This window comes from Amblyomma americanum, chromosome 1 (genome assembly GCF_052857255.1).
Source record: "Amblyomma americanum isolate KBUSLIRL-KWMA chromosome 1, ASM5285725v1, whole genome shotgun sequence".
Classification (NCBI taxonomy): Eukaryota; Metazoa; Arthropoda; class Arachnida; order Ixodida; family Ixodidae; genus Amblyomma; species Amblyomma americanum.
The window spans coordinates 375,594,680-375,622,472 of NC_135497.1; the positions used below are offsets into that span (position 1 = coordinate 375,594,680).

At 46.5% G+C, this 27,793-nt stretch overlaps 1 protein-coding gene across 3 annotated transcripts; it reads left to right on the forward strand.

Moving 5' to 3' along the window:
- The first annotated feature begins 969 nt into the window (after window positions 1-969).
- Window positions 970-27,714, forward strand: RpS24 (ribosomal protein S24). 3 transcript variants are annotated; one of them, XM_077650131.1, is made up of 7 exons: window positions 970-1,067; window positions 1,445-1,513; window positions 2,104-2,118; window positions 7,246-7,455; window positions 11,629-11,745; window positions 17,286-17,353; window positions 27,644-27,714. In XM_077650131.1, the coding sequence occupies exons 1-6, from the start codon at window positions 1,065-1,067 to the stop codon at window positions 17,289-17,291; spliced, it is 420 nt and encodes a 139-aa protein (XP_077506257.1). In that variant the 5' UTR covers window positions 970-1,064; the 3' UTR covers window positions 17,292-17,353; window positions 27,644-27,714. The 3 variants fall into 3 exon arrangements, with proteins under 3 accessions (XP_077506257.1, XP_077506258.1, XP_077506259.1); XM_077650132.1 differs by lacking the exon at window positions 17,286-17,353; XM_077650133.1 differs by lacking the exon at window positions 2,104-2,118.
- The last annotated feature ends 79 nt before the right edge of the window (window positions 27,715-27,793 follow it).

Sequence of the window (27,793 nt, forward strand, 5' to 3'; positions counted from 1 at the left end):
GAATGGCGTCGTGCAGACGGCGGCATCTTGCACCGCTGGAACGAATGGCGAAGTGCAGCACCGCGAGAACCAGTTCACGAAGTGCTGGAGAATCGAACGGACCTAAAAATTCACGTTTACAATGGTTTTAGCCTCATCGTCATTCTATTAGTGTTCTTTCACACTCAGAAGGCAAAAACTAGACAAGAACGTAAGGTATTATGTACGTACTTCTTTACCGTAGCAGGGTGAATCCTCAATGCCTGTATCGCCTGTATAATAATAATTGGTTTTTTGGGGAAAGGAAATGGCGCAGTATCTGTCTCATATATCGTTGGACACCTGAACCGCACCGTAAGGGAAGGGATAAAGGAGGGAGTGAAAGAAGAAAGGAAGAAGACGTGCCGTAGTGGAGGTCGCCGGTATAATTTCGACCACCTGGGGATCTTTAACGTGCACTGACATCGCACAGCACACGGGCGCCTTAGTGTTTTTCCTCCATAAAAACGCAGCCGCCGCGGTCGGGTTCGAACTCGGGAACTCCGGATCAGTAGTCGAGCGCCCTAACCACTGAGCCACCGCGGCGGGCCGCCTGTATCCTCGATTTCACATTTCTCGCGTTCAGCTTGCTTATTCCTTTGATATAACAGCAGATATTACATGAGAAAAACGTAAAATCTGCAAAAGAAGGAACTAAAGACGCAACTTTTTAACATTTTTGCATTGAAATACGCAGCAGACCCGACTTTCTGAACAAGCCGCCAAACTTCCGGCACTTCCGGTAGTTTCACTTGCGCTCGCCTCGAAAAGCAGGAATATGGCATCGAAATTGTTTGTAAAATTTTTAAATTCAGTGCGACAATTTTTTTTTCGAAATAATAAAAACTGTAGGTTATTATTAACTTCCTGTTTTCTCAATTTTTGCACAAGTTCATACCAAGCATTGACTTGATTCTTCTCAATGACGCTAACTTCCATCTTGACCACCAGCGCCACCGTGGCTAACGTCTCCTTGAGCTTCCGTTTATCCGTCCTGCCGCAGTTGGCAACAGCCTTTTCCGGTGTTGTTCCTAGTTGAGGAGAAAATGGTATGTACGCTGTGCTGTGAAAATCTGGTTTAATCTTCAATTTTACATTATGAGAATTGATAAATTAGTCGTGGATGGCAATGCGACAAGTACGTGTGTTGTTGTAAATATGTATTACATAACAGAAGTCTGATTAGTGCAATTTTTCGCGCGTTTGTTGTCCGTGGTACACTGATGCTGTGCCGCTGTGTAGTATGCGGCGAGGGTTCACCGTGAGTATGCATGTTTAAAAGTAAAGCCTTAGCTGGCTACTGCAGTGTGTAATTTTTGCATGATAGGGTAACAATATTTTTGAGCTTGTTCGTTGTGATGTGCCTTTAACTGAGAGCATGGTTATGACGCCGGTGATTGGGCCCATCGCTTTCTTTTTGTTTCAGGCGGACTCTTCAGTTACAGTGCGCACCCGCAAATACATGACTAACCGTCTGTTGTGCAGAAAACAAATGGTAAGAATGAAACTGTTGCTTTTTGGTAGTGTTTAGTAGGCTTCTGAAGTGGCAGATACTCGCTGGCTTTGTACGATTATGCGATTAGCCTGTAACTCGACCAGTTGCACGTGTGGTGTACCGCCGTGATGACCGGGTAGTGTTTGCTCGTTCATCACTGCTGCTGCTGACTTGCATTAAAGTTGTTCAGTGTATGTCAGGCTTGCAATGGGTGCTGAACTTACGAAAAATGTGTTGATGAGATTGGAGTTATGGCGGTTTAATGATTTTAGACTGAACAGACTCGGCATTCACAGTTTTCGTGTTTTGAACGCGAATCGCGTTAGATCGATTTGTATAAGCTTGTAGAGCCGGGATGAGACCAGGCGCATTTCTGGTGTTGATTTCATGGTAGCTTGGATAATGGTGATACGGTGCATTACCAAGCAGTGCAAGTAGTTTTTTTTTCCGTGCTTTCGAGCGTTAAATGTTTGTGACGTGTAAGCAGAAGACCGGGACGCGCCATTCTTTCGAAGGTGTGCATTACTAGCGAGAGTTTGAATGCCAGCTTTTTCTTAGCGTAATTAATATTCTTCCATTTTGCTTTCCAGCAGGAAGACTCAGTTGTAAGTGTATCACTACAGTTGAAATGCAGAAGTGTCTTTGTCAAACTCATGCATTTCTCTTGAAACGAATGTAAGTGAAGATGTGCAGCACTTACCGCATAGTGCTTGTAATTTCTTTCTGAAGCCCCCGTTTTGTTCTTTCTTGTTAGAGTGATAGTGTATATTCATGGTGCAGGCACTGTGTGTGGCCTGACCTGCCCCTCTAAAGCTCTGTTTCTTCAATTTGGGATATTTGAACAACACATTACGGGGATAGTCAGAATGTAGGTGTCAACTTGATGCCTTATTGGGTTGGTAGCATGTGCATCTTGTCACCCCAGTCTACAATTGGATAAAACACTGTCTAGCACCCATCAAAGGAGGCCCCCCAGCCAATGGCATTGGCTGGTTCTCGTGACATTAGTGGTTAATTACATTTCATGGAGCCACCTGCCAGTCATCTCCAATATCACTCTAAAGGATTAACTGTCATGACAATCTGTTTAGAGCATTGGCTGGATGGCCTCCTTTGAGGAGTGCTAGCTGCTGCATTCTGAGTTCTATCAAATTATACTGATTTCTACTTCAGTGGCAGGCCTAGTGCAGTACAATTACAGCAAAGGCAAATGATAATCCAAGTGAAGCAAGGATCTGACAAACAGGCTTTTAATTTGTTCCTGGTATCCCGCTTGACGGCCGTTGGTGCTTTAGCAAGCCATCTATAGCTAAGTACTGATGGGATGTAATGTGCAAAGGCAATCGTCATGTTGTGTGAAATACTGCTGTGACTCGTTTTTTGGGAACCTGCGGCGGTGGCTCAGTGGTTAGTGCTGCTACCAAATGGGAATACTTTGGTTCAGACCAGGCCGTGGCAGTTGTGCTTTGATGGAGGCAAAACACAATAGGTGCCTATGTGCCTTGCGATGGCAGTGCACGTTGGAGAACCCTAGGTAGTGTAAATTAATCTGGAGACCTCCACTGTGGTGTCCTTCGTGGCCCATGTGTTGCTTTGGTATATTAAACCCCTCAATTTACAGTTTATTTAATTTTTGGGTGCAGTGTTGAATTTGCGTGTTGTGCACTGGTGTTTCATTGTGAGCTTTGTGGATTTCGAGTGGGAAGAAATAGTATACAGTAGCCGACGGGTAATTCGGACTTGTAGGATATTTCGGACCTCGATGAGGCACCGTCGGCCCCCCCATAGAAGCGCATACATATAAAGACGGATATTTCGGACATAAAAAGTCCGAAAGTTCGATTTTTCGGACTAATTTCAGTCGCCTGCGGGCCAAAATCGGCCATCTGATCGGCTTTGCGACGGCGAAAAAGGTGCCATCTTGGATTGAGGTGGATTTATGCTGCAGTTGGCTTGGCTTGACACTTACGGTGCCTCATTGTTGCCAGTAGAGGTCCCTGCTATCTCTGACACTTCGAGGTGACAGCCGGATTGTCATTGCCGCCAACTTGCTTTTGTCACTGACATTGTCGCGGGCAGTTATCGCTTGTCCCATACGTTGAAAATGCCCATACGCTTGTCCCATACGTTGAGCTATCTCGCATCTCGGTAGGAAAGGATAAAGGAGGGACTGAGAGAAGAACGGAAAAAAAAGATGTACCGTAATGGAGGGCTCCACAATAATTTCGACCACCTGAGGATCCTTAACGTGCACTGACATCACGCAGCACACGGGCGCCTTTGCGTTTCGCCTTCATCGAAATGCACCCACCGCGGTTGGGTTCCAACCCGGGTACTCCGGATCAGTAGCCGAGCACCCTAACCACTGAGCCACCGCGGCAGGTCTCATACGTTCGCCATTCGCCGTTTCGTCACTTGGGTTTCTCTGACTGCGTTGACCGAGTGGCACTCAGTCTTTGCGAAGTTACATCTGCTCGCCGTTTTGTGATTGCGTTCGGCGGTTCCGCCGCTTTGAAAGAAAAGTGCTTTATCTTTGCGTGTGTTTAACGAGCGGTGTGGTGCACACTTGGGTTGTGGACAACATGGCCCCGCCGGGTCCGTCAAAGAAGCGTGGGAAGTATTCCAACTAAATGCGGTGATCTTGCTGTCTAGCGTGTACAGTGAAAGCACAACCTTGGCGCAAATACAAGGGGAAATCGTCGCCATCAAGAGAAATTTGCTGCTAGTTAAAATCAGTGACATTTTTAAGCCGATTTCATCTCAATAAACTGTTTTTGTACTTCATGGATTTTTCGGACTGTTCGATTATTCGGACCATTTTTCGGGTCCCTTCGAGTCCGAAAAATCGGTCGGCGACTGTATTATTACTTTTGTCTTCCATGGCACTCACCGCAGCGGTGGCCGAGTGGTTAAGCATCCACCTCGCATGCGGGAGGTGCGGCGTTCGATACCCTGTGCCGCCGGGTACCCACCGGTGATACAGTGGGTACAAGCATTCCCCTGGTCTGGTGCTCGGCTTTTGTAGGGTGAATGCTTGGGAAATCGGCCTGTGACCCCACCTTGAGAAGTCGAAAACACCTTGTGGCATGGCGCTATAAAAACCCATAATTATCATCATCTTCCATGGCACAGGCACACATCTCGGCCTTTACCACTGTTTTGCTGAACATGGGCGTCTGATGTTCACCTTGGTGAAGGCTGAGTTAGTGTGCTTGTAGTTCAGGCTGCCTTTTGAAAAGCCCGGAAACCTTTTAGTGCACATCTGTAGTTGAAAGCCCCGGGGGCAGTTTGCTTCTGATGGTGCGTTCACACTTGGGCATTCGGCGGCAAGAGAGAGCGGAATCCGCCGCCGCGGCAGAGATTGTGGCAAAATAACCAGCGGAAAGCCCGATCGGTCCAGGACTGATTTCTGGCGCCAAAAAAATTTCCGCAGAGTCTCGTCGGCCAATAGAACAGCAAGTAGGAAGTTGACAAACATGGCGGCGTCCTTCAATGCAGGACGCCTCGCTTTGGACTGGATTCATTGTTGTTACTGCTTTTTTCAGCGCGTTCAATGGCCATAAATGGGGCACCGATCTTTCGCTTCATCTCATCTCGCCTATAAGGAAACATGCGAGTGATAAATTTGCTTAATTTTTTATTTAGAGACGATTTTGCCCCTTTTAGGCTTAGGAGTGTCGTTTTTAAACAATTGTTCCCCTCTTAACAGCCAGGTAGTGCCACTAGGCTAAACTAATAATGAAGTAAAATTGTAAATTGTGGGGTTTAACATATCAAAACGATAGCACCAGTAGGCTAAATAAAGCAGCGGGGTTGGTTTATGTAAACCATTGGGGTTTTAGGACAGTGAAGGAATTAATTTTAAGCGGGTAGAAGTAACCAAGCGAAGGTTATCTGATTGGTGGCTAAAATCAAGACCAGAGTAAAATTTGACAAGTCATGGCTAGGTGGCTTGAACCACCGCCCGATTTAAAGGGTTCAGTCTTATCCATCCATATTGCTGCGTCTGTTTTAAAAGCGAGAATGTTAGAAATTGTGGTAATGTCCGGCAAAGTAGCTACATTTAGCGTACGTAATCGTGCATACGGTTATGGTACGTAGACAGCATCGATTAACCCTTGCCATATCTGTGCACGCCGTGAGCAGACGACGGGCGGCGACGTGGTGGCCGGGAAGTGTGAACGAGGCAGCATTTCGGCGGCCACGAATTTCGCTTGCTCTCGCTGCCGAATGCCCAAGTGTGAAGGAGCCTTAACCCATGGAGTGGGGCTCTTGTACCATCCATGCAAGTCCTGACCTTTAGAGGGGCAATTACAAGAGTTCCTCTCATCTTCCAAGTGATTTGGAACACTGGCATGAATAATGAGCCGCACAGCATGGCCTACAAGCCCCTTGAGCTCTGTACACTTGACAAAGGCTCTACATGCAAAGCATTTGTATCGAAGGTCTGTCTTGATTGCATTTCTTGGCAACTTTTTCATCTTTAGATTTCTCAGTCTAGGTTCATTCTCTTTAGTTTCACACTGCTGTCACATGGGCACTTGTGACCACGATCCAGTCAACAGACATTGAAGTCGGTGTAGGTCTGGCTTTGCTGTGTGACAGATTTCATTCACAATTGACCCAGTGCTGCTAGACACCAAGCCTGTTTCCAAAGCTTGATGGAAGTTTCATATAGATTGATTGGTTTATTGGGTTTTTGTCCCAAAGCGACTCAGGCTATGAGGGACGCAGTAGCGAAGGGCTCTGGAAATTTCGATGGGCACTGACATCGCACAGTACACGGGCCTCTCGAATTTCGCCTCCATCGAAATTCGACCGCCGGGACGGTCCAATTTCGATGGAGGCGAAATTCTTGAGGCCCGTATACTATGCGATGTCAGTGCATTGAAGAGCTGCCACTAGCACACCCTTGGGCTCGTAAAGTGCAGAGTTCAGACTGCATTCTTGCACGTAATGTGAAGAATAAATGGCAGTATTGTGATCATTAGTGTTTTTTTTTTTTGCTTACTAATTACAAACCTTTGTTTACAACTATGGATGCGTGTAGTGCGTGTGAGACTCAAATAGGGACCCACCTGACAGCTCGCTGTATCGGGTGACCTGCGTACTTTGTGAACCTGTGTAGTGTGCACATTTTATGTTGTTGCTTAATAGACTCTTTGCCAGTGCTTCTGGTATGTGGAACTATGTTGCTTGTAATGCATGGAGTGTTAGTGGCATGCAATCTTCAAGGCTGTGCAATTTTTTCTTGCACAGCAGTTTTAATTTGTTTAGTAGGCATCGTTTTTCAATAAAATGTTACATGTGAGCTTAGTTCAGTTTGTCTCTCCTTTGGTCCGTTGTTTCTTTTGCGGTTTACTCTGGTCTTGAATGTAAGTGCACTTTCAGTATTTCATTTTAAAACTAGAAAAGATGTGAGGTTGCTGCAATGCAAGTGGCTGTCTGCTAATTTAGTACCCATGTTGCCACCTGTCCTCAAAGTAAGAAAATGCTTAGGACTAGCCCTACTCACTTCAAGCCGGACACAGGGTGCGGGAAGACACAAGCTGGACTAGTCATGAGCCAGAAATGAGTCTACAGTACTTCCTCTGTGCACGATGGCATGAATGACTGGTGGGCCCCGACTGTTACCCTCTCCATGTGGTGTGAAAGTGACCCTTTTTGCACCCTTGCAAAGGGGCTGTTTGCTGCTGTTTTCTAATCCAAATGCCATGTTCTGTATTTGCTAGGTGGTTGATATCATCCATCCCAACCGTGGCACAGTCTCCAAGACGGAGGTGCGGGAGAAGCTCAGCGCCATGTACAACACGACACCTGACGTGGTCTTCTGCTTTGGTTTCCGCACCCAGTTTGGAGGTGGCAAGACCTCCGGCTTTGCCCTCATCTACGACACCCTGGACTATGCCAAGAAGTTCGAGCCCAAATACAGGCTGTGCAGGGTATGGATTTTTTTTTCTGCGTGTGTCCTAGGCAAAGGCTGCCTCTGTGCGGATCCAATCATTAGTTGCCGACTTTAGGTCGCGGTTCAAAAATTACTAGAGTCGTGCGTTTAGTATACAGTTTGAGCAGAAGCAAATCGGCAGGCCTGGGCCTGCACTGTGTAACCTTTGCCCTTCCTGAGGTGTGTTCACCTTGTGGTGCAGTGGAAAGGGTTGCAGCAGTTGTATCATGTTCATCAAGGGAACACTGATGGGAGTATATTTTGCAGTGGGAGGGTGCTCAGTGCCAGATTTGCATGAATGATTCCTATTCAAGCAAGGTAGTCAGTGGTGTCTCATGTCTCCTTTCAGTAGAACTGCAAATGCTCATGCTTTAGCCAGTTGCCGTATGTTATGGAAGGATAGTCTGAATGACTGGACTGGCCCCTAGAATTTCATGGCTGCAGAGCAGAGCATGCTTTAGTCCCATCATCAGGTCTGTTCAGCAGATTCTCAAAGCCATAAGTTGCAGATACCTGGTTTGCTGTAGTAAACAGATTGCAGTGGTACACAAGGCTCCTGATGCTTTCACAGCATTATCAAGCAGTCAGTGGTACATACCACACGTTTTGTGAAAACTTGTTATTCTGATTTTGGCATCTAGAATTCAGAAAGGAGTGTTTGGCAGCATGACATGGATAGTTGTGTCATACCTGTATGTAGGCTGCAGGTATATTTTCATCTAGCACCGTTAAGTTAGCACAGCAATGGTTTGCAGTGGTTGCGAGTCAAGTGCAAGCAAAGTGGATTGACCAGTCTGGTAGGGCCATTTTGCTCTGTAGTGCTCCCCATTTGCCATGGTTTTTACCTGTCCACTTGGAGAATATGTGCCTATCATAGCTAAGGCCTGTTGTTTTCTGCGTGGAAAATTTGTTCTCAATTAGTTGAAGCGCAAAGAAAGCAGTATTTCATGGGAAAGTTCCAGTGTGTGTTAATGCATGCGGCCTTTTGCACAGAAGTGACCGCGCACTTCACCTTGGATAGCTACCGTAAAAACCGGACTATAGGTGGTACCGGAATATAGGGCGACCCCCCAGCTAACCAATTCTAAAGATGGAAAAAATCTTCAGTAGAAAAAGTACTGAAAGTCACCCTTACCTTGAAACAATTGCGGCTCAACTGGTTGCACAATGGTGACAGTATTTATTCATTTAAATGCTGCTCATACGTACACCCGGCCAATTTTTTTAACAGTATCGCGCGCCCATCGACCTGCATATTTGTCAGCACCTTATCATTACGGCATCGAGCGGCGAAAACAAACGAGGTACGCGCATGTGTACACATGCGCTTACTCTCGCTCTTTTCGCCACTCCGTGCCGTGATCTCTACCGCTTTCACACGGATGCATTTGGCAGTCACAGGCAGCGATCTTGCACGCAGCTTGCGGACGAACTCCGCAACCTTTCCTTCCAATTCTGGATACGCTGCGGTCCGCCCACGGAATGATGTTTCCTTCTGGTTGCTGCAAGTTGTAATACGCAGCTTCTGCCTCCGCCAGTACCGATTGCTTTTTTCAGATACTCCAAATTTGCACTGTGCCGCCAGGTTGCCATGAGCTTCCACGAAGTTGTAATACGCAGCTTCTGCCTCCGCCAGTACCGATTGCTTTTTTCAGATACTCCAAATTTGCACTGTGCCGCCAGGTTGCCATGAGCTTCCACGTACCCAGTCGCGTTTTTCTTGAATGCGACGGTGAATTGCTGTCGGGTTCCGCTCATTTTGAAACAAAATGGGAAAAAGCCTTTAACCAAAATAGGTTTGCAACAACGGAAACGCAAAATGGAGGTGCCGCAACGTCTCCACGCCACGCTGCTGCTGATGGCGATGGAGATGGAGGCTGTTGACTTCAGTTGGCCATTGTTCCAAGACTTCCGTAGTTTACCACCAATGACCGGTATATAAGACTGTGGTCTACTTTTCGACGTGGTTTTTTGAAAAAAAGTTCGACCTATATTCCGGTTTTTACTGGTAGGTTTACAAGCATGATGGGTTAGCTTGCTTTGCTGTGCCTTTGATTTCCTCAGGCCTGATTTTTTTTTTTTTCTTGAGCTTGCTGTGGGTATCTGAAAGAACAGCGGAAGAACAGTGCACTATTATATTAAATTTCGTTCCAAGTGTAACATGAGGCGCTTTCTGAGGCTGATGATATATAAAAAAAAAACTGGTTATATATGTGGAAATATGCCAGTCTTGCTCTCGACAGGCACCAGCACTGTGACTCATCCCACAGATGCGTATAAGCGCGTTGCTGCCGAAACCGCAGTGCTTGATGTGCAAGCTTACACTTGTGTGGTTAGGGGGCATCATGGCAAGGCATCAGCAGACCTTCGTTTGTTACTAGATTCTGCATTGCAAGACAGCTCGAACGATTTGATGAATCACATTCCCATTATCTATTTTTCCCACTGATGTCTACGAACACGTCAAAAAGAATTACTGCTAACAAACATTTCTGTGGAAAATGCTAAAATTTGCAATTTTTTTCCGCATTGAGGGAAGCTAGGGGTCTTGGTCATAGCACTCGCTGCTTTGTTCCGGTGCCGTGCCAGGCCTGTGGCTTCTGAAGACGTTGTGTGTAGTACTACTGTTGGCAACACTAGCTGTTCTCAAAGAATGCCAGTCTCTTCCTTCAAAATTGCTCAAAATGCACTTTGCTTTGAGAGTTGTCTCGAGACAGTCGCTGTGGATCCAGATGCCGCTCCATGTGCACATCGGCAGATGTGCCCTGTTGGCTGGTCTGGCAGTGCTGACAGCCTGAGACAAGTATAAAACTGTTGGCATATTTTAGTAGATCTCGCCACACAGTGCCAATAACAAGGGCAGAAATCTCAGTTTAGGCAGGAGTTTATATGTTAAATCGGCAAAGAAAGTCTGGTCTAAGTGGATGGTAGCACCACTCTGTGTTCACGTTGTGGCTAATGTGACAGACTTCTGTAATAAATTGCTGCATTTCGTGGCTTTGCTACAGCGTCAGCCATTTTTGTTGATAGTATCTTCTTAAGACAGCCTACTTTCACTCTTTCTATAAATTACAGCTGCTAGTATTATCTGACTTTGCTTGATCATCTTTTAAATGTTTTCGCAGAAATCATCTAACCAACATTGCCGCTATGCTTGCACGGACGCTGCTGCCGGCAAAAGCGTTTGCTGGCATCTGATAGATGTCACCTCTATTATTTTGTTGGTAGTAGCTTTAAAATAAGCTTAGTGCTCTCAGTTATAGTTTTAGTAAAACCTGTGCATCTCTGTTAATGTCACTTTCGTTGTTGCCATTGCACGCCACCTAGGCAATGCGGCAGCCATGTCTATAGAGTTGCAGTCACTGCACTGACTGTATTTTGTCCCCAATGTCAGGGTTTGCAGATGCCATCTACCATGAGAAAGCGAGGCTATTATATGGAAAAAATTAGGTTCTAAATTGTTCTGCTGTGTTTCTGAGTGCCACGGGTGGGTATTTGTTTAGTTGGGAAAGGTTTCATTTGCTGGAAAAAAAAAATTTAGTCGATAAGTCATAAGTCAGTTACTGTTCCTGTAAGTGAAGTAGCTTGTTAGGGCATGAACAATGTGAGTTCTTATGTGTGCTTGCTGCTGCACTAGCCTTCAAAAGCTGACGAATCCTGGGAATTTCCGCTGGAGATATTTGAGGTCCGCAGCATCAAATAACAGCAGATTTGGAGACTGTCTCTAAAATTCTGATTCTGGGAAATGAACAGGGGTGTTAACTTTGAAGGTGTAGCACTCCCCTATTGAGTTGCTTTGTCCGTTCTTGGATTGACATAATTTTGAAATGTCAGTGGTGACAAAGCACTAATTAACTCAAATGCTGCCATCAACTTCCACTATTTATTTGTATGTTACGTTAATGTGTCTAGATTTTTCCTGTATCCTGTGGTGTTTTCATTGATGGAAGCTTATGAGAGGTTAGTTGGTGTAGTGCTTCGTAATAAATGAGGTGCACCATGAAGCAAGTTAATGTACTAACCAGCATAAAGTTTAAATTGTATTGGTTTTAGTGGTGTTAATATTTGGGATTTAATTCTCTGGTATTGTGAATTCAGGATTTGCTGTGGCTTTTAGTGCAGTTTGAAGTAAAAAACATACTTTTTTGACATGAGTGCTGTTTGTGTGCAGAATGGGCTTGGCGAGAAAGGCAGAACAGGTCGCAAGCAGCGAAAGGAGAGAAAGAACCGTATGAAGAAGGTTCGAGGAGTAAAGAAGGCCAAGGTTGGGGCATCCAGTGGGAAGAAGGTAAGCTTGAACATTTTTGCATGCTGCATGACATTTCTTGCACTTTCTGGCAATTTACAGCTGCAGCTAGTGTTGGGCTCATTGGCTTTTTGCTTCTCTCGGGTTGAACTTGTCAGGTTCCTGTGCTTTTTGTGCCCTGATGGCTTCTGTGAAACAGCATTTCATTGCTTTCATAAACTATGCTTTTAAGGGGGGGACCCTGGTCTTAAGACAATTTTTTTTATTTACCAGCAGATTTTGATGAAAGTAGCACTGTTTATGTAGTTTTTTGTGCTGATTTCAAATATGCATATAGATTTGCTATAAGTATTGAAAATATTGAGCACTTTATCTTCTTTGTTTGTAGGTGAGCTACTTGTAAAACTACAGGTGTTACAATCAAAATTGACCTATCAAATTAATCTACAACACTCAGGGAGTGCAAAAATCAAGTTTGAATGTCCTGGTCCAATTTTATGCGAAGTTAGAGCTTGTCAAAGTTTAGAGACCAGAAAGCCATCTGGACACTCAAGAAAACGTGTAATTTTTAAAAAGTTTTCTCATGAAGTACCACATATTTATTTATAATTTTGCACTCTATATGAGTTTACGTCTCTGGTGCAAAAAGAATTATAGCAATAGCATAAGTAGAACCAGAGATATCGCACCTCCAAACCTGCAACACGGTCAAAAATAGTTTTGAGAAAACGGAAGAAAAACGTTTTACAGATTATTTATTCACACAAAACTTTAAAAGAAGCTAGAAAAAATGCAATCAGTATGCCCCAGGAGCATAATCTGGGTGCATTGAGTCCCGGTGCTTTCGCTTCACACCCTTCTTCAACGCATTTGATCTTTCATGTTTCTTGTCACATTTCCGACTTGGACGCACATCTTTCTCCGTAGCCCTCTTGAGGCCTGTTCTTGGAATATTTGTTTTTAGCTCGCCTAGTATTGTGGCAGCTGCATTCTGGCACCCTGTATTGAAGCGAAGCACTGCCTCAGCGACAGCTCCTTCGACCGCAAACAGTGAGGAGTGACGCTCTTTTGGCACCAGATTCCAGAGGACCGAATGAAAACTCTCATTGGAGTTTTGTGTTTTACCACGGAAACACTTTTCCAGCAGTTTTGTTTCGGAGAGCCGCTCATAAACTGGCAGCAGTGCACGAGCTACATCCTGTGGTAAATTGTAGCTGTGCTTGGGTGCTGGATCTCCTTTTGCAACAGTGGCATTATGCCGGCACCATGAATCCCTGCCAGTTGGGCACAACGAGTGGTCAGAGTGATCATCCGTAGATGTCACATGGCGGTATGTGGCCATGACTGCCCTTTTCATCTTGTTTATGTTGTCTTCACGCGACTTAGAGCACGACCATAATACGTACTCAATTTGGAAATCAAATCACCCGTTAGTCGGCCCTTACCTCCTAAGCCTCGGCCATCTTTGGTTTTATGCTTTTGGACGAGGTTGCGAAGAGCTGTTCCCATTCTTTTTTTAACGTGGTTGACGCGATCTTCTTTCTCGACTGGGATAAACCCATAAAATTGCGCCTGGTCTATGGCATCAAATGTACGACTATCTCCATCGCAGAGGACAGTCGTGTAGCGGAGGTTGTGGTGCTCAGTAGATCTCTGAAATAAAATGAGACCTGCCTCAACCTCTATTTGACCCAATTTACAGTCAGTGTTTTTCTGACATCTGACCTGGTGCTTTTCCTTCCAGTCTCCGTATTCCTCTGCGTCAGGTTTCGGACAGAGTTCACAACCTAAGCAAAAATTACTTAGGACGACGTAGTCCAACACATAGCCAGTGAATAGCTCTATCACAGCTCTGACGCTGATATGCGACGAGTGGCCCCACGTCATCCATGTCCCGTCGAAGCATACGGCAATATTATTTCTGTGGCCAAAGCACAACTCTTCAAACAGCGTCACCACTTCACGCGCGCACTGCTTCATTGCGGTTTCTGCTGCTCGCCTGGCAGTGGGCTGTAGGGCAGTTTTCAGGTGACACTGAAAAGTTTTCTTGTGCATAGCTCGCCCAGACAACAGCATGGCCGAAAATATGTCGTTTATGGCCGTTTGGCCGTTACCAGTTGACAGCATTGCGCGGCCCGCGAGAATGTTTACCTCGAAGGGGTTGCAACGTTTCGCGCTGTCAACCCTCTGAGAGCTCCACACGGACGAAACTTCGCCACAGTTTTTGCACACCAGTATCAGCTTCGTAGCGTGGCCATAATCTCGATCACCCCGCACTACCTCCACACACCCACGGCAAGTTTTACACGCCACAAGACTCAGAAGCACATTCAAAGCGGTGAGATCTAGAATGACGTAATTAGCAGCTGAAAGAGGTGATGCTCCCTCTCTACTGGTCTTGAAACACTCTAGCTTCCTTTTTGTTGCTGGCGTTGAGTCAATCTGTCGAAGCGCAGCTTTCTCGCGGGCACTCGCTCGTTGCACTTCACTGCTCGTCACGACTGGCGTGTCAATCCTCACGCGACCGTAGTCGCCGCCCAGCGAAGCCGGCGAGGCACAATTTTTTGTCGTTGCAGCGTCCACGCTCGATTGCTGGGCATCCACTACGTATTGCAGCGACGTCAATTCATTTCCAGGCTCCGTGGCGTCAATTCTTGCGCGGTCGGAGTCGCAGCGGAGATACGCGCTGTCCACGTCGTCCAACGCAGTCGGCACGCTTGCTGTGTTCGACAGCAAACTCCCAGCCGTGTGGCTATATAGGTGCTTGCCCATCATGCTAAAACTGCAATGCTCGGCGGCAGCACGTGAAAGCCACAACTACAGTGAACTAACACGCTGCCACAACTACCGTGCCTTTGACACTTTTTGACAGCCACAAAAAGGTGGAGCTTGTGATACTGATGCTGACATGGATAGTGGGAGATAGCTGTGGAGGAAAAAGCTGACGACGATGATGAGCCGTGGCCTCGGGCACCATCCGTGGGCGGCACCTGGAAGCTCCTGTGCTGATATGTCGCGTCTGCAATCAAGCACGCCGTTGCTCACAGCCGGGGGTGATCGCGGAGGCCACGGCGCATGCATTTCGAATCCTATTCCCACGTGGGTTATGGAAAGTTTAGGTGCGGCCATTACACGCGTTTATACGGTAATTGCTTTGCAGGCTAGCAGTTGGGGTACATTTACAATAAGTGGGCATGCCTACAGCCAGTGTTTCTCTCGCATTTGCCGTTATTAGACTGGCGCATGTTCAGTGGTGAGGATATATCTTCACATTGCCTTGTGTATACACAGAAACCCATTTAACCCCTGTAACATGACTGCGCCGATTTCCATTATGTATTATATCTTGAGGGAGATGTTCGCAGAGTCTTTGGCCAGCTTACATTTGTTATTAGACTGACGCATGTTCAATGGGGAGGATATATCTTCACACCGCCTTGTGTAGACACAGAAACCGATTTAACCCCTGTCACATGACTGCGCCGATTTCCATTATGTACAGTTAAAACTTGATTTAACGAAGTTGAGGGGAGCCGCAAATAATTTTGTTAAATCGGGAATTTTATTAAATCGAGTGATGCATTTCTCGGTCACTTAATTCAATACAATTGATTATATGGTGCAGCAGCATCAAGAAAGCTACTGTGGCATCATATTTATGAAGCGTAAATACGCCGAAAATGAAACTGCAGCCCGTGGAAATGACTGACACTGCCAGCGCGTATGAAAACAATTATTTGCACAAGGGCCCCAGGCGACTACAGATTATTTACCAGCAAAAAGTCTAATCTTTGCTTGCGTGCACTTAGTAAGCAATGGCCGCACGGATTTCTCATAAGTCTGAAGTGCGTCCAGTGCGTCTTCGGTCCCCTCGTGTGTTCCGGCAAACTGCCGCAGCAGGTCAAGGGCACCCATCACTTGACCCGGTGTCGGCACGGGAGCTTCGTGATCACAGTGTTCGTGATCTTCAGTGTTGTCGTCAGCATCTTCGGCCACCTCCCCCTCCTACAAGCCGCAAGGGACCGGAGTCATCCAAAACTTTCGCCGTGACTGCGTTTGCGTCTGCGCTCATGTAGTCGATGAAACTTATTTCTATGGGCACTTCATCCACTGGGCGTAGGTACCCTCAGGCATCTTCTTGCTGGTGCACAGCGCTCATGCAGTCCGGTGCAGCCTCGGCAGTTCCTAGCGTATCGAAGCCAACTCTAGTCAGTAGAGTTAGCGGCACACTTGCTTGCACACACCACGTCCGCGTCCACGAGTAGCAAGGCTAGACTGACTGACTAGGGGCTGTAGGCCTAACAAGCTGAGCTTGGCAAACTGCACAACATTCGCAAAGAAAAACGGAAAGAGAAAGAAGGGTGAAAGCGCGGGGTAATATCTGCAAAAGAAACCTTTTTACCCCTGCCGCCATCTGGTCAACTCCACTCAAAATTATCTCATTTTCACGGCCGCACACTCGCGAAGAGCACTCAATACCCTCTAGATTGGCTGTGTCGTTTTGCGCCGTGCTGATTGGTAAAAGTGGGACGAAGGCGCTCCGCGATGTGGCCGTTGGCTTGCGTCAGTAAATTTTGGAGCTTTCTCTGTTTACAAAATAAACCAAAAATTAACACTTTTTCACACTCGTTTTTCGAGAAAAGGTTTGTTAAACTGGGACAGATGACAAAATTGGTTTTGTTATTTCGAGTCAGTCAAAGCATTGGACCCTATGGGCGTCTGAAGAGGAATCAGGATATCGGGTTTCGTTAAATTGAGTTTTGACTGTATTGTATCTTAGGGGTGTTTGCAGAGTCTTATGGCCAGCCTAATGGGAACATCACCCCTGCCATAAAGTGCTTTATTTACTGTCAACTGCACTAGTATTTTGGTTCTCCTTGGAATTCAAACAAATGGTTTGCCAGTGTGTATTCGCATGCTTGCCAGAACGCTTGTTGCGGGAAGCATATGAAGGAACTTGGCGGGAAACTGGGCACAAGTGCCAGGCACAAAGGTGGTTTCTGTGGTGGCCATGAGTGCTACCGAATCAACATTGACTCTCCAAATGAGATTAGATCAGTGCAGAGTATAGTTTCTACAAGTCAAGGTTCCACTGTATCAGGCTTCCTCCTTGCATGGTTTTTACCTTTCTCAGTGTCATAAATGGCGTATCGTTGCAATTACAACAATTACAATTGCTTCTTGAAGTATACTAGCCTCTCTGCTTTAGCACAGTTTCTCTCCTGACATTTACTGTTATCTCGAGGTGCTAGCAACTAGGTATTAATTTTGATAAGCATTTGTTGTAGCACTGCCTAGATGTAAATTGCCATTTAGGCACAGGCAGCATATGTGTCTTTTGATGCGTGGTGATGAAATAAACCAGCTCCCTTGTAATCAAGTGGTTAATTTTTTGGGAACTCTTTAATGGGTGTTGCAGTGCATGTTTGGCATTGTGCACATGAAGAAGGGCACAAATCTTGTGTCCTGTAGTCAGCCTGGAGAACGCCGGCACTTGTGTTATGAAGGAGCTGGGTCTACTTTGAAAACAGTGCATTGGATGTGCTTTTCTGACAATTTTCTCTTGCTTGTTTGTCTTGCAGCGCTAATGGGTTCTCGGCTCTTGCTTTGCTCTGCTCTCAATGGCTTTGGCTGGTGCGGCGCTTTCAAGGTGTCTGCTGCCTTCTGTCCCTCTTTGTTCTTGAACTGTTGCTGCACTATCTTCTATCTTGGTGATGGCTGGGTTGGGGTCATCCCTGGGATCCTCACATGCTCACACACACACACACATTCCTGAAAGAGTGCTTCCTGCTTTGCTTTGTTGCCACGTGCTGTCCGCGATGGTTGCATGATCTGGGGTTACACAGTTGCCAAGTTCTCTTGGTGCTGTTAATTTTCAGAGCTCTTTGATCATAAGCATTGTGGAACTCTGCTTTGAAACCTGGCTATACCTCGTGGCCACTTCGCATAGTGATGAAAGTGGTGCCAGCCAGCTGTTGCTTTTTCCACATTTGTTCAAGCTGTGCTGGGCAGCTTATCAGGATGCTGCAGGTGGCTTGACAGTGCTAACCTACGAATTTTGGCTCTGTCAGACCTCCAAATTTTTGTACACTGGTTTTGTGAAGAATTTCAGTACAGTCGAACCCCGCTACTACGAATGTCGCTTCAATGCAATATTTCCAGTTGTCCGTCAGCTTGCCATAGAAGTAATGGGACAAATTTCTCATCACAGCAAATCATTTCTAGGGCGTGTTTCCGCTTCAATGAAATTTTCGCTATGCGAAGCTGGGTTTAAATATGTTTCTTACAACAAAACAAGCATATCGCCGCCCATCTGTGTACAGTCGAGCCCGCTTATACGTACGAACATGAGCGTTACACGGCATCCGTTCGTTATATCCCAAAGTTTGTAGTAAGTGGGCCACAGCTTTAAAGATAGTTGCTTGTCAAAACACAAAAAAAAAAGTCCGTGATGGACGTCTGTTTTTGCAGCAGCGCAGATCCGATGAGGGAGGTTTCCAGTTTATTTAAAGCAGAAGCGTGCTCTTCGCCGAGGCCCTTGGCATAGACATGTTGTCTGAGGCTCTTTATTTAGCCCATTGCTACAGGCGCGTTTATGGGTGCTGGCTTCGAAGTTTCATCCTCATCCAATTCCTCCGCGTCACTGTCATCCCGCACTTCACAAACGATGCCCTCGTCAGTGTATGGTTCCGTGGTGTCAGTGTTGTCATCGACAAAAATACTAAAATCATTCCAACCAATGTCATGACCCCCCATGTCGGAGTCGACAACGCGCTGTCACAAATCGCTGCCGGGGTGGTCATCTTCCGAAGCATCAGGCTCGGCATCAGACGCTGTGTCGACGAAGCCGACCTTGCGGAAGCAGTTCCACTTGAGTGCCAGTGGCCGTCACCTCCTGCCAGGCCGCTTTCATCATCTCTACAGCTGAACACAATGGAAATGGGCGCAGTGTTCCCGTCCGCCATCCCAAATTACAACCACGGCCTGAGATTTGAATGAAACCAACCAAGCCCCAAAAAAACTCAATTTATTGGTTGCTATTGAGTTAGAGGCTGGAAAAAGTGATTAATGGTCTTCTGAACCATGCTTCGCTTGCGTGCAAGCAGGTCCGCCTGAATTTTGGTGAGAGTCGTGTCGCTGTAAGCCGACAAAAGAGTTGCGACCGCTTGCATCAGCTGACCCTGCGTAGGCTGCGCTGCTGCAGGAGAGTCGTCGTCGCTCTCGGACTCTGCAAGCACTTGACGAATTATTTCTGCATCCGTGAGCCCGGCTCACAGTTCCAATTCTCTGTCCACGTCCATTAACTCTGAAAACGAGACGGTCGAGGGAATCTCTACGCCTGCAGTGCGAAGGTCGTTGATGAGCTGCTCACTGCCAGACAGCTGCTCGACGACACTATCCTCGTCCAAGACGGCCGACTCGTCATTCAACACAAATCCCGCGTGGCGGAAGCAGTTGCGCAGTGTTGTGGGTGGCACAGACTTCCACGCATTGGCGAGCATGCTAAGTGCTCCAAGCAAATCGACAGAGTACACTTTTCCACTGTCGAGGCACAATACCACGCGAAAGCGTGACCGATAGCTCCCCTTCAGGCTGCGTATCACGCCTTGGTCCATCGGTTGTAGGATACTTGTCGTGTTCGGTGGCAAGAACTCGACTCGCACAGGCTTCAAGTTGTTTATGTGCCCGTATGCTGCGAAGTTGTCAACGAACAACAAAACTGCGGCCTTCTAGATCAAATTTACGATCAAGTTTGCGCACATAGCTTTAAAAAAACTGCAACGTTATCCATGCCTTCTTGTTCGCCTCGTACAAGACAGGCAGGGACTTTATGCCTTTAAAACACCTCGATGCTTCCGACTTGCCGATCACGAGCATTTGCAGTTTTTCTGTCCCCGACATATTGCTGCCGACCAAAACAGTAACTCGCTCCTTACTGTGTTTTCCACCATGGCAAGGGTCACCAGCAAAGGCAAGAGTCTTCTCTGGCAAAAGCTTAAAAAAAAGTCTGGTCTCGTCGCAATTGAAAGTGTCGTCTGGCGAGTACCCCCGTAAGAGCGACTGCAGCTTATCACAGCGGTACTCCGCAACGACGCTCAGGTCAACTGCTGCACTTTCGCCGCACAATTTCTTAAAACTAAGATCAGCACGCTTTTTGAAATTTCTCAGCCAGCCGTTGCTGACCTTAAAACCTTCAATGTTCATCTGAAGCGCCATCGTCTTGGCTTTCTGTTTGTGGAGGGCACCGGAGACTGGAATTTTGCGGAGACTGGAATTTTGCTGGCCACTGTTGACTTCAGCCATACAAGGAGGTCCTCCCCGAGCTTTGGATATGTGCCTTGGCTTACATTCTTCTGACGACACCCAGTTGACTTTTCCGCCACGTCCAAAATCTTCTGCTTGTTTTTCATGTAGTCCGAAAGATCCTGTTTGGAAATTTTGAACTCTTCCGCGATGTCGGCCTGTGATCGGCCACCTTTGACGAGCTTGATGATTACCGCTTTCTTTGCCATCGACATTGTGGCATACTTGTCTCGCTCCATCGGAACTCTCGAGGCCGACGACAACATCGATTCCTTATCCATTGTGAGTTGGTACGCTTGGCTAAGCAGCATACACGGCGCAGTCGTCGGGAAGTTGTCACACTGACTCATTGAGTGCCTCCTCGCTGCCACATTGCACGCAAAAAATAAAAGTTCCGGAAACAGCGTCCTGAAGCCGATTCAATCAAATGCGAGCCACAGTAGCGACAGAACATAGTTTTCGCGTCTCCGCAGCACGAGCACGACTAGGCCTACTCGCTAAGCTCGCAAAACACAAACAAGCAGTCGAAGGAAGAAAAGGAAAAGGAAGGAAAAAAGCATTGGGGTGGGGGGGGTGGGGTTTTGGCAGTGACGTTGCGGAAGCTGCTAGCATATTACAGTAAAAGCTCGTTAATTCGAATTCCACGGGGTCGCCAGGCCAGTTGGAATTAACCAAAATTCTAACTAATGAAAGTGAGCAAAAATGGACGCCTTTGATGCCCGGAGGGCACGAAAAACATTTATTTAGCAAAACAATCTGTTATCATCTTCTGCTTCTTCCCTCTGAGGGCTACCGTAGTCACTCGGTCTTCTAGCGTGCGAATGCGACGCAGGGAGTCTTCTTCCCCCTCTTCAAAGCTGAAGAAAAGGCGCGCGACATTCAGCGCTCCCATAACTTCTGCCGCGGACGGATGCACGGGCTCTTGCTCCTCGTCGTCGTCCTCGTCTTTTTTTCCTTCACCCACGTGATCACAGTGGTCTCAATTTCTGGATACTTGTCTAATCGGAGCCTTTTTCTGTTGCTGGCGAAATCTTCGCCTTCGTAGGCATCCTCGATGGCCTTCCTATTTCGGACGTAGGTCGACAACGTGCTTGGTGGAATCCCGTGCTTTTTCGCGATTTCCACTTTGCTGGCCTTCCGTTCGTCCACCTCTCGTAAAATCGCCACTTTCTCCTTCACCGTCTTGGCGCAGTATTTCCCACGCGAACACATCTTGCGGACACAAGCTCACAGCAAGCGGCGTGCAAAATGAGGGCTAAAACACTAAAACGTCGTTCCTCGAAGCAGTCGCGGCAGGAAAGGCTGGTTAGTACTTGTTCCAGCACCCTAGCGGCGCCCCGATGGTTGTGCCATCTATCGTTCTGCTGTGAAAGCTTCCAACGATGGTTTTCAAACCAAAAGGCAGGTGCCGTGTATACTCATGTAAGGGCCACACTTTTTTCCGGCGGTTTTGACGGGGTGTAGCCCTTCACGGGACCGGTATTTCTCCGTAAAATTTTTCCAGACTACATCTTAGCCTCGATTATGCGTCCCTTTTTTGTGCTGCAGCACACATTGTTATGACAAATCAGCTCAGTCTGTGAATTCTTAAAAATTACATAATACATTGAAAGTGTGGATGGCGCAGAACGCACACCCGACGACCGGCACGAACTGCATAATGTATAACAGGTTGCTAGATCAGTTTACTAGCTAACTTGACACGATTCTAAGTTAAAGGGGCCATGAAATGGTCGTTCTTCATATTGCAGTTTTGTGTTTCAGTAACTAATACAAGAGCTTATGATTCAGTTTCCTAAATTTGGCTGCCCTAGACGCGCTCCATATTCCAAAAAATGCGATCGAAATTGAGAACTGGAAACTCCTCCCACTGGCAGCGACCGCCATATGGAATGCTATCGTGACGTCACCAGGGTATACACGGTGCAACGTCGTCTGCTCTCGTTGCTGCAATTTGTGCAGCGAGGTCTCTTGTCCTCTGTACTTACGCGGGCGATCGAAGTAGCAGTTGTCCCCCATATATGAGTGACTGGTGCCGCTTAAGCGTTAATAGTAACACAGTTATTCTTCGGTATAGGTATAGGGTCTGGTTACACTAAACCAATAGGACGGCAGCCGGTTGGCTGGTCGGTATGCAAATGCCATCGCTGATGCACTGGTCTTGTCAAGCTAGACTGACGACGAAGCCAGCATGACCAACGACCCTGTATCGCAGTAGTGTAAAGAGTGAACTTAGTGGGAACTGGCAGTGTGTGGTGGGGGACTAGTTGGTATGACATTTTATAAACTTAAGAATTTTAAAACTTATTGTACCTGATGCTAGCCACGGCGACATACGCGATGTGTGTGCACCAGCGAAGATGCATTTTCATTCGCTGCCTGCGCATAGAACCTATTGGCGAGGCAATTGAGTGACACGGCCAGAAAACGCCGCACGACAGTGCTGCTCATCTTGTCGCCGTCGCCTGGGCTTGTGCGGCTGAGCGAAAGCTTCACGCCTGGTGAATAGATGGCCCGAAAAACTGCACTTGTGTGCCTTATCCTTATCGAAAAAAGCGAAACGAGCGGCTGCATTTCATATCTTCGCACTTTCTTACTAATCAGTGGGGAACTCCTGCCAGATGCTGGAATTTTGGCCGACGGTGGACCGCTGGCTCCTTTCGTGGCGAGTACGCAGGATACATCTGTGCGATTTCGGCGATTGCGGAGAGCGAATTCGCAAGATTTAGCGCCTGAAAATAGCTGTCGAGCGTAGTTTTGGGGACAGTGCCTTCAAAGCAACGACTGCCTACATCGCAGGGCGCGAGTACAATAAGGAGGAAGTGCTGATATGTGACCCGGTCAGCACAGCATGTGCTGAAGGCAGCCGGCAGCAGCCGTCAGTGTCGACTGTGGACAACGAATTTTTAGATAAAGCACTTTAAAATCAAATACTGATGACGTAAGAGGAAGCAGATACAATTAGCGGGAAGCGCCGGTCCTACGCGAAGCATTTCCTAAGCAGGTGATATAGCACCAGCGGCGCTTACTGCAGTGTTATCATAGTGTGTAAATGAGTAAAACCACAATTTGTGAGCAAAACTACGTAATATTTAATATAAGGAGACCCCACCTTGTGTTTTATACCAAGCAAACGAGCAGTACTGTTTGCGCACAGCTATGTAAACAACCCCAGCGCGGGGCTACAGTTGTCGTGGTCGTCGCATCTTTGGCCACAATGCGCACGCACAGTAAACGTTAAATGATGTACTATTATTTTCAAGCTCTCATTTAGACGGTGGCGACTATTCATCGGTGTGGGCAGTGAAAGCATTCGAGTCGCGTAGGGTTTTGCAAGCGGTTTGGTTCCTGCAAAAGGGTTCTACGAGCCGAAGGGAATGTATGTTAGACTTACAAATGCACACATGCAGCGGGGAAGTCATCTCATTCAGCACTTTTCTCTGCTCCTTTTGTGCCTCAAGGTTACTCTAGTGCCACCTTGTGATAATTTTAGCTTATCGAGCCGATGAATAGCGGACAAGAAATTGGTAGCCAGCTACCAAACGCCGCGGCTTTCACGGCGCACATCGGCGAAGGCATGCATGGCACGTGCCGCTTTTCAGATACGGGATCACTTGACTGCTCAAAAGAAACCACACTCATAACATAAAAATAACATGTTTATGAGTGTAAATAATGAAGCAGGAGTCCATCGATTTCTGTTTCCTCAAAAATCTTAAAAGGGGTGCCACGAGCAGGTCCGCATTCTTAAGGATACTCAGGTCGCGTACTAAGCTGACGGCTTCCGAAAAGAAAACACTGAAAATGCATTTTATTTCGATAAGCTGAAAAAAAAAACTTTTCGAGCGACCGCCGTCTACGGTGTGCATGCAAGCACCTCAACAGCGCACAGCAGACGCGAAGCGGGTATGACCCCCTGACGTCAGCGATCAGAGGTTGCCAGACCGGCAGGCAGTTTGCAGAAGAAATGGAAAAAATTCATTTTAAAAATATTTACCACACAGAATGAACTGAAATTTGGAGGAATTTCATTTAACAAGTTGAGAATTATATGCGATAAGCAGGGTATGCGTGAAAATAGGCTGTCATGGCCCCTTTAAAGGGAAGCTGAAGCACTTTTCGAAAAAATTTAGTTCCATGCGGCATTTTATAGTTTTTACTCCGCTGAAAAAGAATATCGCATTCGAAAGGGGTGGAAATAAACGCAAAAAGCTGGTTTTTGGAAGAAAACTGGCACCAGCGTCTCAGGGCGCCGAGCAAACGCCGCGAATGGCCGGGATCGTCGTGACGTTATCCACGGGCATCTCCGGCCAGCACCGACTGTGTTGCTGCGTAGCGCGTTGGTTCGGCTGGCTTGAGAACAGCGTTTTGCAAACTATGGATCCGTCGTTCACCAAAGTGCGGGCTGAAAAGCAGCAAGCAAAGCAGGACGACCGCAGGCTACCCGTAAATGGCGTCACTTCCGCCAGTTCTGTCCCCACATTCGGCGCTTCCGGAAGCGAAGAGGGCGTGTTCGGAGGCGGGTTTTTAACAAGTGATTGCGCCTCATTTTGCGAACAGAATCGAGAAAAAATTTACACACATGATTTTCAAAGTCCCTTCTTCCCAACCACAGCGTTTCATGCAATTTGAAAACCGTTTCAGCTTCCCTTTAAGATCAAGATCCTCCGGATATCTGGCACTGGACTGACCGATGGTTTGGAGCGACACATCAGCTTGAATTTTTCACTTCAGCAAATGCAGAGCGAACATCTATGGCTGTGCGTCCAGTGACATCACACGCACGATGTTGCCCATAGAAATCTCTCTGCTTGAGGCCACAATGAGAAATCTTAAAATTTGTTTACACAGCAACAAAACATCGCCCTGCTATGAAATTCGGCGCAAAGGACAAATAAAACTGCCGAGAAAATACCATGCAAGTTTCAGGAAAATTGGGAGAGGTAGAAAAAACGCTGCAGTTGTCGTTTAAATTTACACTAAAATTTATTAGTTTTTTATTTCACTTCTGTCTAAAAATTATGTGATAAGGCATGGGAAATGATGCCGGGAACAGCTTGACGTCCCTGTTATAAACATGGCAGCATAGGGAATGCCAGAATGTGCATTTTGGGTGTGAAAAAACTAAACAAATATTGCTAAGGATTTGAGTAACTGTGCTGCATCAGATAGTTTATGCTTGATGCCAGATGATGACATCAAAGGGGGCTGTGATGTGCAGGTAATGGAAGACTTGGGGGGAAGAAATGCAATTTTCATATTAGAAATTAGTTCTGAGGTTTTTACTTTTATTAGCCTTGATTCTTCCTGTTGCACGTACAGACGCTGACAGATTTTTCGTCTCGGTGGGACCTGAATGAAAAATGGTCCAGATAATCACGGTTTGAAAAATTTGTGAACTTGGCAGAAATTGCTTCGTTGCAAGAATCCTGTTGGGAAAATCGCAATTCACTATTCCCGCATAATGTTTGCAAGCGTTACTATTGTATTTGAGCCAGACTTGTACTTTCATGAACGTCACGACATTGTGTCACAGATACCAGATTGTGCTATGTGGCTGCTGGTCATGCTGAATATGCACCACAGTGCACACTTCGTGCTGCTCTACAAGTATTACAAGAAGCTAGAATGGAGTTTGTTTTCTTAGGCAACAATAGCAGCGAAGACAGAGATGCAGTCCAGTGCAAGATGCCCCCGGGCCCCCCATCAGCCTTGCACCATGGGCAGCAGCATCTATGGTGCAGCAGACGCTGCTGCTGTCTCTTTGTCAGTGCAAAAGCACGCGCTCTTTTTTTATTTGTCACTTCAGTAAAAGTGTATGCCATTAACCCTTTAACTGGCAGGATGATAGGAAGAGAAATGCAGTAATTTTTTTCAGAGCTGTGTGTTTTCATTGGTCTAAATGTGGGCATCACACAAAATGAAAGCGGTGAAATGAGAATTATAAAAAATAGTCAACAATTTTGTTTGTCTGCCTAGATGAGGAGCACAAAGCTGGCAGCTGATGCGAGTCACTTAGTCCTACTTTTTATGGAAATGAAAAGCTTCCCACTCTTCAGGCACGGAAAGACGTCACGTTGGGTGCACTTGAAACTGATACACTTTTATGATAGAGATCACAAGACCCTTCGACACGGCAATGTAGCAGGCAGGACAAGTGAGATTCCTTTATTCACCATCAGTGCTCCATAAAAACCGTGTCCATTGCTGGTAGGATATAAGTATTACTGAACAGCAGAGGAAAACAATATGATGTGATGACTAAGCTAAAGTTCTGCTGTCTTCATTTCCCATTTGCCCAGCCCCTAAAAAGAAAGGGATACTAAGCAGCTTGCATGTAAGTGGTAATGCAGAGCAAATCCTGAGCTCTTTTTCCGAGTCTCTTTACCTCGGTGGTATCGCATGTGGAGCAACCAGGGATATGCAAACAGATGACTGCACATAATTGATGGCACATTCATACCTTATCCTGGCAGCCCAACAGTTCTGTAGACTAGCAATATTTTCAAGTGGTGCAAGTTTTGTTGCAAAATAGGCTGTGCGTAGAACACCCCCTGTGCATTTCTAGTGTAGAAGGGGTCATTCTATGGACTGTCCTTGTTAAGGAAATAACTCTGCAGGAAGTTTTGATTGCAGAGCAGAGCAGAAAGTGACCATTCATGCTCTACACTGCACATACCCTTACTTGGTTGACTTTAGAGCTGCAAAGCTTCGGATTTGAAATGACTTCCGAAAAATGTAGCATTCAACGGCTATATTGAAAAAGTGAGCATAGCAGTTCAGGTGTGCTTTGCATGAATTGTCTGTCAAGGGTACTTTGAGGGAAGTTAGGGGCATTCAAAACTTCATTTGCTTCTATTGGCAAATTGTGAACAGTTGCGTGAACTTTGCTCGCTTTTTTCTTGCGATTTCATTGTGGCAAACAAAATTGGACAGAGCCAATGAGCAAAAGATGCCAAACAGAACAGTTGCTCTTTGTCAGCATCTGTCAATTTTGGACGACAAATTGACAAGCTTTGTTTGTTATTGATATGAATTGATATTTAGCTCACAGGCTGTATAGGCTTATCTGAAAATCTTGATTAGTATTTATCCACAACATTGTAGGTTACGTGGCTATAGTTATGCCAAATTTTGTGTCCTCCTCCTGCATATAGTGGTTATCGTGCTAGGTAAAGTGGGATGCGAGGATGCCACACACTTGTGGAATGCAGCTGCTTTGGTTAACATGTTCACTGCGGCAGTGGTTTTTGGGGCTTTAATCCCTGTGCATCGTGGCTCACCAGTGGGCCACCCTTAGGTTTTCATGGGTGCACAGTGACCCACCCACCAGTGAGCATCAGGTGAAGTCAACTTATTGGAACTGACAACAGATGGCAGTAGCAACCTGGCATGGGTGTGCATGCTGGGTGCTGGGCATGGGTGTTCCTACTGTGCATGCTGCACAGCAGGAACGCGCAAGCAATGTGACCCACGACGCAGTGAACGTGTTAAAGCCCACTAGCTTGGGTGTAGTATAACCGAAAGTGTGCCTTGTAGATGTGCACTTGCAGTATTGTAAAAACTTGTCACATACTTAGGCATTGCAGCTAGGATTTCATTGCAGGAGATTAACTTTTTTTTTTTTTCCTTTCAGTAACCCTGAATTCCAAGGATGGTGCCACCACGTGTACATTTGGGTCATCACCAATAAATGTGGGCTCAACACTTCAGTCTCTTCTTGCTTTGGTTGTAATGTCAGGCATTGCTAGAAAAGCATCTGCCTCTTATGCATGGGGCAGTGGAA

What these genes read in the sequence shown, in the direction of transcription:
- RpS24 (XM_077650131.1), top strand. An exon ending in CCAAATACAGGCTGTGCAGG is followed by an intron (nt 7,456 to 11,628) that starts GTATGGATTTTT and finishes GTTTGTGTGCAG; the next exon opens with AATGGGCTTGGCGAGAAAGG.